The sequence below is a fragment of the Pseudochaenichthys georgianus genome, chromosome 21 (genome assembly GCF_902827115.2).
Source record: "Pseudochaenichthys georgianus chromosome 21, fPseGeo1.2, whole genome shotgun sequence".
NCBI lineage: Eukaryota > Metazoa > Chordata > Actinopteri > Perciformes > Channichthyidae > Pseudochaenichthys > Pseudochaenichthys georgianus.
In genome coordinates this window covers 29,809,820-29,822,188 of record NC_047523.1, presented here as the reverse complement: position 1 = coordinate 29,822,188, position 12,369 = coordinate 29,809,820, and the positions used below count along the sequence as shown (strand labels likewise).

The following is a 12,369-nucleotide window of genomic DNA, read 5'->3' as shown; positions in this document are numbered from 1 at the left end:
ATAAACCTGTGAGTTGAATGTAGAAAAGTCAGAATCAATATAGATTTTATTTTAAAGTAAATTCAGATTGAACATAGTAAAAAAAAATGTCAAATGATAGTGTCCGTCCAAAAATAACCCATTACTTATAGTGAAAACCACCTTGAATGATGGGATCGGAGACTAAAATCTGTAGGAATCCAAACTATAACATATAATAAGTACCCTGTATCAAGATTGATGCAAAACAAGTGACATTTGACCTTTTTAGAGAGGTTTAGAAAAAGAACCCCACTTCTGGGGTCATTTGGGTGGATTTTCCATATCTCTGGAACCCATCGGTCGATTTTGATGATTGACACCTCTTTTTAACCGATAGAGCCAATGGAATCGAGAGGGAAGTTCCTAAATCCATCTAAACATTACCATTGGTGAATGAGTGATGCGCAGCCAGCAAGCCCAAAACCGGAAGCTCTCATACACTCTTGTAGTTCTCATAGCAACTATATATGAAAACTCTGTTTTTGCCATAAATATGATGATGGATTATCAGTAATCATTTCAAAGTGACACAGAGACATTGGATTAACCTTCAGCAGCGTTTATATGCGTTTTAATGCCATTGAACAAACTTTTGATCAGGAAACAGCAAAGGTAAGACATATTTGCCGTTTTGGCCCCGTAAAGCTAAGTTGTGTGTTGTCTGGTGCCGTCGCTGCCCTGAGTCTTGGTCGTGGAGTGATGATACTTATACCATTGGAATATGTGGAATCTCAGCTTTCATTTGATATCTTGTTTGTGCAGAACCGATGAACTATAAAATATTTCTACCGTGAGTTCTGTCGTGTGTTAGCATTTTTTTGCTTAGTGCTAATTCAGAGGCTTGGTATTACCCTTGTGTTTTGTTTAGCTAAAAATAGTTAATATTGTCTGATAGCTGAGTTTCTTCCCGTTAAGTGGGTATGACACATTCATAGTTTGTTAAATGTTAAGAAGCAATCAGACGCTGTTTCTTGCAAGATGTTGCATCATGGGGCTTAACTGGTTAAAGGAAAACTGGACTGGCCCGCTGTGTGCTAACTGGAGGGCCAGGCACACAGTATCAAACACTCAAAGTATTTAAAGAGAACTGAAATGCTACTTAGCCCAGCTCGGTGTAAAGGACGGGAACTATTCAGATTTATGGCAGTAAAGGTCTTTAAGGGCTTTCAGTTCTTCGATTAGTGTCTTGTTTTGGTTCTCCAGGATGGCCACTCGGTTCTCCACACATTTAACATACTCCTTCTTCTTCCTGCGACATTCCCGGGCTGCCTCTCTGTTGGAAGGATAAGACATTGTCCCTCTGATTAAATTAGGGGGGATTTAGTGGAATATTTGATTAAATGCATCTACTCCAAACTGACTTCTAGGCCAGCTGGTTATGAAATGTGATTTGGGCATTTCTGTCAAAAGGACAAAGCCATAAATTGAGACCAAACACACAAATACCAAGATTTCCCCATTTTTCATACCTGTTCTTCATGAGGCGGACTACCCGTTTGCGGGTGACCTCCACTGTAGCGCCCTGGATGGGCAGGGCGGGGGACGAAGCCATGACCACCCCTGGGGCGATGGTACTGGTGGGAGCTGCTCGGAATTGATAGGCCTGCATGTCACCAGAGGCGGCTGAAATGTGAGGTTGTCAGAGAGTAGATGTTAAGTCAAAAGTCAAAGTCAACTTTAATGTCAATCTTTCAGTTTGTGTGTACAGACAGAGAGATCGAAATAACGTTTCCAACAATCCCGAATACAAAAATATATATACAAATATGTATAAAATATGTATATCCTATACACAATCAACAATTATTAAATTGGTTATCTTGGTAAAAATCACTTTTTCTTGGAGAATCAATATTTTATAAGCTTGTTTGGATGAGTAACAAAAGTAAAGAAATATATATATTTGCTGCCAACTACAGAAAATGAAAGAGAATAGAAGTGAAATTAGACTTTTTAGACCATAATAACATAAAATAGGTACATTAGAGAGTAATGAGTTGATGTGCTAGTTGCAGCCCTTGTACACACCACACAGTTAATACTGTCTACTCTCACCTTGGACCACCACCTGGTTACTGGGAACCAGAATCTGCTGGCCGTCGCTGGTCTGAGCGTACTGCAGGATGGTTGCCCCCTGCTGCGCGGCTGATGCGTTGCTCATGGTCAGAGTCTGGATGCCCTGGACTCCATCTGTACCGTTGTTAGCCAGCTGAATGGCTCCACCCTGTGTGATTGCAACTGTGTGTTGAGAGGGGACAAATCAGAGAATTCATTCAATGAAAATCGGTCCCTATGATATGCTCATTGTAAATTCCTAAAAAAATGTATTTGGATGAAACTTTTGTCAAGAGGTGTTTAACATTCATCAAAGATGTTGGAAGAAATGCACATTGAAACAATGGGTGAGTAAACAACAAGCTACTTCATTGAAGAAAATAATCAACCTCTTGGACTACAGCAAGAAACCAAATGGCTGAAGCACCGCCCGGGTACATCACCACTAGATGCTTTAATTAGGTGTTTAAAGATATATCTTTGTGTTTTTATAGAAGGCAGAAGCACGTTGACGGACACACAACTTGACATATTTTCAACTTATAAAGTTGTTGTGGCAACAACTAAGCAAACAATTGATAAGTTACACATTTACGCAGGTGCGTATGTATACGTATATGCACACAGTCTGTCCCTGCAGGTTTACATTTTTCTGGCTAAATTGTAATATCACATAAATGAATACACTTTTTAAGACATTGTGTGCTTGTTTGTCCGTGTTTCAACATCAGGAATAATTAGATTTTGTTATAAGAGAGATATAATTCAGTTTGTATATATAGCATTTGCTTTTACTCCTCTACAAACCATATATTGTGATATATTTTAACTTTATTAATTTCAAAAGAGTCACAAGCCAAAAACGTTGGGTATCACAGCAACAGAGGTAAATCACAAAACATATTATTATAAACGTGGGTGAACCAGTATTTTCTAAGATCATTTTTAAATAGTTTACATGCATTAAAAATACATCCTCCTAAACAATGTTTCCTTAACAGACAGAAGTAGGGGGCTCCATTGATCCATCACTTACTGTATTGGCCGCTGCTGGTCTGGTAGATGGGTGTGGGCATGGTGACGGTGGTGATTGAAGGTGTAGTAGCAACACATGAATCCTCCTCTGCCTTCTCCTCCTCGATACGAGGGACAGCCGGAGCGTCGGACGAAAGGTCGTTCAGGATTTTCCTGTTTGGACAAACCACCATGGGCCAGTGTTAGTGCGATACTATGATTTGAGGTGGTTATGACAGACTTTTTATTGACATTTTAAACTCACAATTTTAGTATTGATGGTAATTTCTGTCCCACAAACAAGTAATCTTCATTGTTTTGGGTTTTTAATGAAAAAGAGGGAGATTATTAAAAGAGCACATTGATTTAAGCCCCAGATTGTTAAAGCGTAGCTATGTTTGTTGCAGCAGGAAAAGTTAACTGTAAACATGTTCTCTTGCAATGAAGACAGCTCTAAAGATTTTCTAGATAGAGAGTTAGAAACAGAACAGGGAGAAATGAAAAACAGCTTTGGTATGTAACCTGTAAGAAATTAAAAAGAAGCAACCAGAGTTTTTTATTATTAATAAAGTTTAAATATAGTAAATATAAGGCCCATGTTGTATGGTCAAATGAGCTTTAAAAACCTCAGAACTGACCTGTATGAGGGGCGTCGGGACAGAATCTCTCTGCGTTTCTGAGAGTCGGTCACACTGTCCACTGACTCCTGTGAATCTTCACTCTCTGCTATGGTGGAGATCTGAAACACACAAACAACCCTTCTCACTTAATGTTCTTTATATTGTGGCTTACTTTCAACAGCACATAAAACCAGTGTTGTAGCGGTGTCCGAGTGTTATACCTGCACAGTCTGGATCTGTGGGGACTGGATGACAGACGGCTGAGCGACCTGGATCACACCGTGCACCTGGACCGTCTGTCCGTTGGGAAGCTGGACCAGTGTTACCGTGGGACCTGTTGCTGAGTTGAGGCCCGACGTCATGGTCATCTGAAATTCAGAAGTGATGTCACCATGCATACTGCCATGTGCACTTATTTGTTGCATTTCAAATGGATATTGTTCAATATTTTTGGAAACCAACTGCACTTCCTGAGCAGAAAGGGGCTCCTTCTTTAACACCTAATACGTTTACATCTGCGTTACCTGGGCCAGAGTAGCGATCTGAGCCTGGGTGATGTGCTGGGTCTCCGTCTCAGTCACAGCAGCCTCCGCCCCCTGCTGAACCTCCACTGACTCCATCCTCATCGGTTGAGCTGCGGAGACAAATTTGGACAAGAGAAGCCGTTAAAACTCAATGTTTGTTTGCAGCAATTCAGAAAATCAAACAAACTCAAAATACAGGCAAACGGAAATAAATCATACCCAACAGCTGCCAAGGGAACACAGTTAAATCTGTTCCCTTGAAAAAGGTTCATATTAACTCAAACAACTTAAATCTGTGCCAGAAACTTTTTTCTACTATTTTTGTTCTTTTTTCTATAATTTAATTGCTTGTGATCGAATATGACATGCAGTGTCGTTCTTTGATCTGTTTTTGGTGAAATATTTGCTGCTTCAATGAGAAGCTGATATTTATAAATCTGTCAATAACAACAGCTTAAGTTTCTATTGTTGTTACACATTTCTGCCACCATTCAGGAACAGGGAAATTGGCTGATCTGTTACACTAATACTCAGTACAAGGCAAGTTTATTTATATAGCATCTTTCAGCACACGGCAATACAAAGTGCTCTACAAAATAAAAGACATTTAAGAATAAATACAGCAGAAACACAGTATAAAATGGCATTTAAAAACAGGCATTTTAAAAAGCAAAGATAATAAAATAAACACTAGTGTGAATATGAACAGCTCAATCAAAAGCGGCAGCAAAAAGATACGTTTTTAGTCTGGATTTAAAAGAATTAAGAGTTGCAGCGGACCTGCAGGATTCCGGGAGTTTGTTCCAGATGGTCGGGGCATAATAGCTTAACGCTGCTTCTCCATGTTTAGTTCTTGCTCTTGGAACAGAGAGCTGACCCGTCCCAGAAGACCTGAGACTCCTGGATGGTTCATAGTTATGCAGGAGATCGTTAAAATAATTTGGTCCTAAGCCATTCAGTGCTTTAAAAACCAGCAGCAGTACTTAATAATCAATTCTTTGACAGACTGGAAGGCAGTGTAAAGACTTCAGAATGGGACTGATGTGATCCACTCTTTTAGGGTGTGTGAGGACTCGAGCAGCGGCGTTCTGAATTAGCTGCAGCTTTCTAAACTATTTTTTGTGAGACCTGTGAAGACACCATTACAGTAGTCGAGTCTGCTGAAAATAAAAGCATGGACAAGTTTTTTCCAAATCCTGTTTTGACATTAGTCTTTTAATCCTAGATATGTTCTTAAGGTGATAGTATGCAGACTTAATACTTGTTGTAATGTGACTGTTAAAATGCAGATCTGAGTCCATCACTACACCTATAATCTCCTTCCCCCTGTAAAGTAAATGTTTTAATGATCATTTTAATGGCCAGCTGTTATCATTCACATTTTCATTGCACATATCAAACACCCTGGAGTGACTGTACTGTTACGATGTATATGTTTTTAGTTCATTATACAATTAACTGTAATAATGATGACCAGTGGTACCCGTATACTGTATGTCCAAGTAGGAATACTAGAGAAATACTCTTTTACAAAAATGACACAAGTCATGTGTTCAAAGTATTGGGATCAAAATATACTTAAAAAGTACTAAAATTCAAGGTAATCATTATGCAGAAAAGCCCATTTCAGGATTATACACAAGATAGTATTGGATAATAATTGTTGATGCATTAATTGCTTATTTGAAATACTTTATGGTTGATAGCCATCAATTGTGATTTAAATGTTTATTTATGTTGTGTATTGTGTCAATGGGCTACAACTTAGATTTAAATAGTACAACCCTGAAGCTCGTTTCCTTGTGTGAACAAGAAAGAAAACTACTCAATAATAAATCAAGTGCCACCTATAAATGTATTTGGTAACTTTCGACCACTGATAATGAGTTATGGATTTTAACACATTAACCTGCATATATTTCATTTGAATAAGCAGCTTCTGAGCCTCAGTGATCTGACTTGAGGCGATAAAGTGTGTGTTGATCTGGGATGTTGTGATCTCACACTGTGCGTAGCTCCTCTCCGCTGCATGATTGGCTTTACACATTTCTCCCTCTGCTTTTCAAAAATCACTTGTGTGACAGCAGAGCCACATGGCCGGGCGACGCCCCTTCCACACAGCGGCCATGTCCCCGGAGATAAGACACTGTTACAACTTAAATGACCAGATGGGAGTTTACTTTCCAGGCCTGAGATCATGTTTTTAATTTGGAACCAAACGCATCGGCTTACATGTAAGGCCGATTAATATGAATACACAATAATGGCCACTAGTAAAATGATTATCAGAATGTGTATAATCAGAAATAAAATATTTGAGATTATAAACATCCATTTGATTCGAGCAAGTAGCCTACATTAATGGACATGATGGGTTCAATGCGCCGTTTCCAATGAAATCAGCGCAAATCTGTGCGCATAATGGCTGCATCATGTAACTGCACAGTCTGGCAGTTGCATGTAGGTAATAACAACGCTAAAGTCCCGATCATGTCAAATGACTTAACACACACACCAACACACAAACACACAAACACACACTGTCACTCCGGGTTCACTATCAAAGCGGCACATTTGCTCTGTTTCTCCCCAACAGCCGCAGCCTCCCCTCCCTCCCTACAAACACACCGCGGCGCCATGATCTCTTTGTTTCCTTCGGGCCGAACCCGACAACACCGACACTTTCTAGGGCTGAGTCCCGTGTCTCTGAGCCCCGGACACCACTCCGTCCTTACCGATACAGACTCCCTTCGTCACTCCCGGGCCTCCGGAGCTCCACTTTTATTCTGGCCGACACGTAAGAGCCCGCGTCAGGCTACACCTCCGCGTCACCGGGAACAACAACACGGAGATTGGAGAAGAGAAGGACGAGAAAGCAGATGGCGACACTAACCGGAAGTGTCCGATGTGGGAACGGAAAAGGCCGGAAAATACCGACGACTGGCGGATTCTAACGAAACCCTCCTTCCTTGTTAAGAGTTTGGCAAAGGTTTTACAAAAATCACTTTAATAATGATGTAACAAGAACAACGATAATCTGGTGGATAAACAAGATGGTATTAAGAAGTGAAGCCTGTTCTTAGAATTTAAGGGTCGTTCGGTTCAACGTATCAAGAAAACTGTTCCCCATTTGTATTGTAGTTGAATATGAAAATAGTTATCACAAAGACCTATGACCTTATAATGCGTTTTTATAATTAATCCTGAATTGTTTGATTTAATTGTATCCTGCAAAACAAACAACGTTTTAATGTCAATCATTGCAATAATTTAGATCGAAGAGTTAACATATTCTAAGTTTACTTTCACTTTCACTTTTAACGTATTTATTTACTTTATATGTTTATTTTCCTGATTGCTCTTACATACATTTACTTACGTAGTATTTTCAATATAGGATTTTTGCCTTTATCATATTTTTTACAATCTGGTATTTGTACTTGTCCACCACATTTTCGGAGGCAAATATTGTACTTTTAATGGAGGCTGCAATTATTGGAAACACGAGTAGAATAAGATATCCGTCATTTGCCCCACAGCAGGAAATGGACATGGCTCTTGGTTATTAGTGAAAGTTGTAGGCATTCTTACTAAAACCACCAGAGGGAAGCATGAGACCATTAATGATCACTCTGCAGCTGAAATGCAAGATATGAAGCACGACAAAAAACATGAACATTTCAGTACTTCACTTAGGCCTATTGTTTTGTTGCTTTGTACTCCTCGTTTATCATTGTGATCACCATATGTATTAAACCTTACTCTGTTTTAACCACACACATGAGAAAGATAAATATGCAGATATTACATGTATACTATAGTCACAGCATGTATTCGCTTTTAAAAACAGAGTTACAAGTATACTCATTCAGATGTGACCAATTACTGTGATGTGGAAAGCAGTAGAGAAAAAGACACCAACAAAATCACCAACTGACTGATATTGATTTGTTTCTACACGCTTGCCATTAGAAGAAATTAATCAATACCATATTTAGCCTAAAATAATTAAGAAACATAAAGTTAATAATTGAAATAATAACAAAAGTCTTATTTTTCTTTCAAGCCTCAGACTGCAAAGCATCACATGAAATCTATCAGGATACAGGACAGAGAGGCAGCCATTGGGTTTATCTCCCCAGATGGTGGCGCTGTAGAGCTGAAAAAACTCTCCCACCATGTGCTTCTCAGTCTGCCTCCCCTCCTCCTCCTCCCCCTCCCCCTCCCCCTCCTCCTCCTCCCCAGCGCGACAGAGAGAAGAGCTGCTGGTGTCATCACAGATATGGAGTTTATCAAGGCAATTCCTTTTATAATCCTCCTGATGCTCGTTGCCGGTGTTTTATCTGTTTAATAGCATTTTACTGCGACAAGCCGTAAAAAACACCCTTTTTATTGTGACACCAAACACATTGTTTGGGGAATTGACCCTATGGGTAATGAACAGCAGTGAATTTGCAGCCAGTTATAACAAATCAGGAGGGGAGGAGTGTGGAGGGGCTGAAGGGGGGTGACAATTTTGACCCAAAGTCAAGAGGAGGAATATTTTACAAGAAGGGGGAGGAAGCATACTCCATTAGAGGTTTTCAAAAAGGCTGATATAGCTTTTCTGATTTTGCAGCAGTGACATCCATTAGTAAACGTTTTAACAAGTGCAACATGTTTAACACCTCTAGTGCCGTTTTTGTCATATTTTTTGAATTATTATCTGAAATACTGCAGTATTACAGCGCTGAAGAAACGTACATATCAAGATGATATGGAACGGCAATGGTAAATAAATGAAAAACCCTAAATAACTGAAAGATAACATAAAAACAGAGGCTCCCATATAACATTATTCAAACCATATGCCAATATCTTGTTGATGTGTACTCGTCATTTTTAGGTGGTCATAATTCAAGACAGAGTAAAAAAACAAAAATGACATGTATATTTCTTATGCTTCATCATGTACAGTGAATGACAGATGGAGAACTCATGATTCTCTTGTGGGAGAACATGTTAAAGAGAAGTGGGCTCTCCATGAAATACAAATAATTGTACATGCACACGCAGACACCAAAAGAGAACAAATCAATAGAAGCATTTGGTCTATTATCATAAACACAGTGTGTTTGCAAGTTGGTGTGTGTGTGTGTGTGTGTGTGTGTGTGTGTGTGTGTGTGTGTGTGTGTGTGTGTGTGTGTGTGTGTGTGTGTGTGTGTGTGTGTGTGTGTGGGAAGAATGGTGTTTTTATCTCCAGATGGTTGACTGAGACTTGGCTGGTTGGTACAGAGTTAGAGAGAGAAAAGCAGGCAGAAGGCGTCTTTTCTACTTGAGCTCAACAAAATGTGTGTGTGTGTGTGTGCGTGTGTGCGTGTGTGTGCCAAGTCTGCCAACCTGCCTGCCTGTGACCGTGTACATGTGTGTGAATGTGTGTGTGTGTGTGTGTGTGTGTGTGTGTGTGTGTGTGTGTGTGTGTGATTGACCTTGAGGAAGGAGGCTCAGTTGGAGGAGAGAGGGATGAGGAGCACAACTCCCCCCCCCTTCACCTCCCCTACCCCCCGCTGTGCCTCCCCCCTCTGGGTAAAGAACGACTGGCTTCTCATCCTCCTCCTGCCCTCTCTTTGCTACTTCTTTCGTTTCCTATCCATTTATTTTCTTTCCTCTTTTCTGCTTTTACCGACTCTCTCTTTCCTGCTTGTTCCTTCCGTTTTCTTCTCTATTCTTCTCTATTCTCCTTGTTTCCTTTTCCCTTTCGTTTCCTTAGCTTGTTACTTTTCCTCTCATTGTTTATGTTATTTCTCCTCTCCTCTCCTCTCCTCTCCTCTCCTCTCCTCTCCTCTCCTCTCCTCTCCTCTCCTCTCCTCTCCTCTCCTCTCCTCTCCTCTCCTCTCCTCTCCTCTCCTCTCACCATTGAATGGCTGTGGACTCCTCCAACAATCCCTTTCAGCAGCCAAGGTGCTCAGAGAAGAAAAGAAACACAGCCATGTCTAAAGAAAAGGAGAGCAGGGAATCAAATGCCAAACTAAAAGCTCTTTGAAAGCTTTGGAGACTGCAGGATGCCCGGGGGGTAATTTAAAAAAAAAAAACCTGCCACGGGAAACGGTCAAAGAAGGAGGTGTCACAGTCTGTCTGCGATATGCTTCATATTCACAAAGGGTCGGAAAACAGCGCTTTGATTCCTTCACAACACTTCTATCAGCATGTTTCAATGTGTTCCAGGCTGGGTTTTCTTTTATAGGATTTGGTTTTGTTCTGTGTCCTTTCAAATAATGCCATGGACTTGGATTTTTATAGCGTGTTTGTTAGCTGCTTCACATTTTCTGTTTCATTCAACTCACCTGTGTTTGAATATCTTCCGTCTTTCTCTTCCACTCTGGCACTGTCATACTCCCTTCAAAAATCATATGGTACAGAGTGACAGGGATCCAAGTTAACATTGGGGTATTCTGAAAGAAGAAAGTGACACATTTTCTATTCTGCTTTACATGCAAGAGCAAAACCAAGAAGACAAAACAGATGGGATGCATTTCCCTTTAGCACATTATAACTGCAGTACAGCACACAGTTTTTAAATAAGTACACCATTACAAATAAATGACCCCCAAAAATGATCAAGTGACTTTAACCTCTGCCCTTGCAATAAGAAATAAACCTTTGCTGACATGTGTACGTTCGGCATGTGCTCATGATACGGTAGCCTACTTGTTTAAAGAAATATTGTCGTCTACAAGAACATCCAGTTTCATACAATGTCACTCAGATCTAATGCATGCCCAGTAGCCAACAATAATATAAGCTTTGGAAAAAGGGTTAAACTACGAAGCTGTGCTGAGCAGATAATTATGACACAAAGCAGTCTGAGGAGCAACATGTGTTAGCATTTAGCATTCAGCACCATCTCATTAAGCACTGTGCCCTGCCTTACATTCACTTTATGACAACACATTTGAACTGGTTAGCTTGACAAACAGAGAGCAGAGGCACAGTGGATGAACAGACTGTGTTGTTCGTGGGTAGCATTCAAATAACAGTACGTTGAATAAATTAGATGTTAGCTCTTGATATTTTGAAGTAACAGCCCTAAATCATGTTTGTAGGTATGCAGACTGCAGACTCTTGTGGATATGAGCAGCTGATAAACATGTATATATCACATAGACCCTTACGCCTCTGCGGATATTAAATCTAATTTGCCCTTCTGGTGCTGTGTCTGTGATTTTCATTGCTGAACACTATAACACATAATTGTGGAAAAACACTTTGTCGACCGATTAAAGAGCTCAAGGGTCCCTTTATGTCCGAGAGATTAAAAAATGGGAAACAATGAAAGCCAAGAACGTTTCCTCGGAAATTCGATCAAAAACAATAAAAACACAACAAATCATAGAAGCGAGCTTAAACAAGTAGAGGGGTTCATCCCTTCAAACAGTGTTCACAAAACTACTACTCAGCAGTACATACCACACTACTCATGTATGACATACTGTACATCTTTTTAAAATGTTGTTACCTTGAAAGGTACTATACCGTGAAATTTGGATTTTTCGCCCATGATCACCCCCTCTCTCTCTGTCTGCACACACACACACACACACACACACACACACACACACACACACACACACACACACACACACACACACACACACACACACACACACACACACACACACACACACACACACACACACACACACACACACACACACACACACACACACACACACACACACACACACACACACACACACACACACACACACACACACACACACACACTACTCAACTCAACTCGTACCAACTTACCTGAAGCCTCGTAATTCACTGTTTGTCAGCCACAGATCTGCATGATGTGCTTGTTGAGGACATCCTATGTGAGATGGGAGGGTCCGATCAAGTCTTAAGAAGCAGAACGGTGTTAAGATACTCTCGTTTTGTCGGCGCCATCCATCTTCTCCTTGTTTCCACTGACCTTTCAAAGAGTGGAAGAGGAGACACGAGAAAAAGCGAGAGGAAACCATAATCAATGGAGTGTATATCATAATTTCCCTCTTTGTCTCCCTTAAAAACGTGCTGTGAGTGTTCACTAACTAGACTGGTGTCCCCTGCTGCGTAAAAGCTGTTATATCCCTTCCATAATATAATTAGCT

The 12,369-nt window shown here is 40.4% G+C and overlaps 1 protein-coding gene across 1 annotated transcript; it reads right to left on the bottom strand.

The window, feature by feature from the left end:
* Nucleotides 1-564: 564 nt before the first annotated feature.
* Nucleotides 565-7,128, bottom strand: creb1b (cAMP responsive element binding protein 1b). The gene is made up of 8 exons (XM_034110720.2): nt 6,970-7,128; nt 4,235-4,344; nt 3,932-4,078; nt 3,729-3,829; nt 3,113-3,264; nt 2,077-2,259; nt 1,491-1,644; nt 565-1,294 (listed from the first exon to the last, which is right to left on the bottom strand). Exons 2-8 carry the CDS (start codon nt 4,334-4,336, stop codon nt 1,150-1,152), a joined length of 984 nt encoding a protein of 327 aa, XP_033966611.1. The 5' UTR covers nt 4,337-4,344; nt 6,970-7,128; the 3' UTR covers nt 565-1,149.
* Between the last annotated feature and the right edge of the window lie 5,241 nt (nt 7,129-12,369).

What these genes read in the sequence shown, in the direction of transcription:
- creb1b (XM_034110720.2), bottom strand. Translation starts at nt 4,336, where the DNA reads ATGAGGATGGAGTCAGTGGAGGTTCAGCAGGGGGCGGAGGCTGCTGTG. An exon ending in AGATCGCTACTCTGGCCCAG is followed by an intron (nt 4,079 to 4,234) that starts GTAACGCAGATG and finishes TCTGAATTTCAG; the next exon opens with ATGACCATGACGTCGGGCCT. An exon ending in GTCCGCCTCATGAAGAACAG is followed by an intron (nt 1,295 to 1,490) that starts GTATGAAAAATG and finishes TCCTTCCAACAG; the next exon opens with AGAGGCAGCCCGGGAATGTC.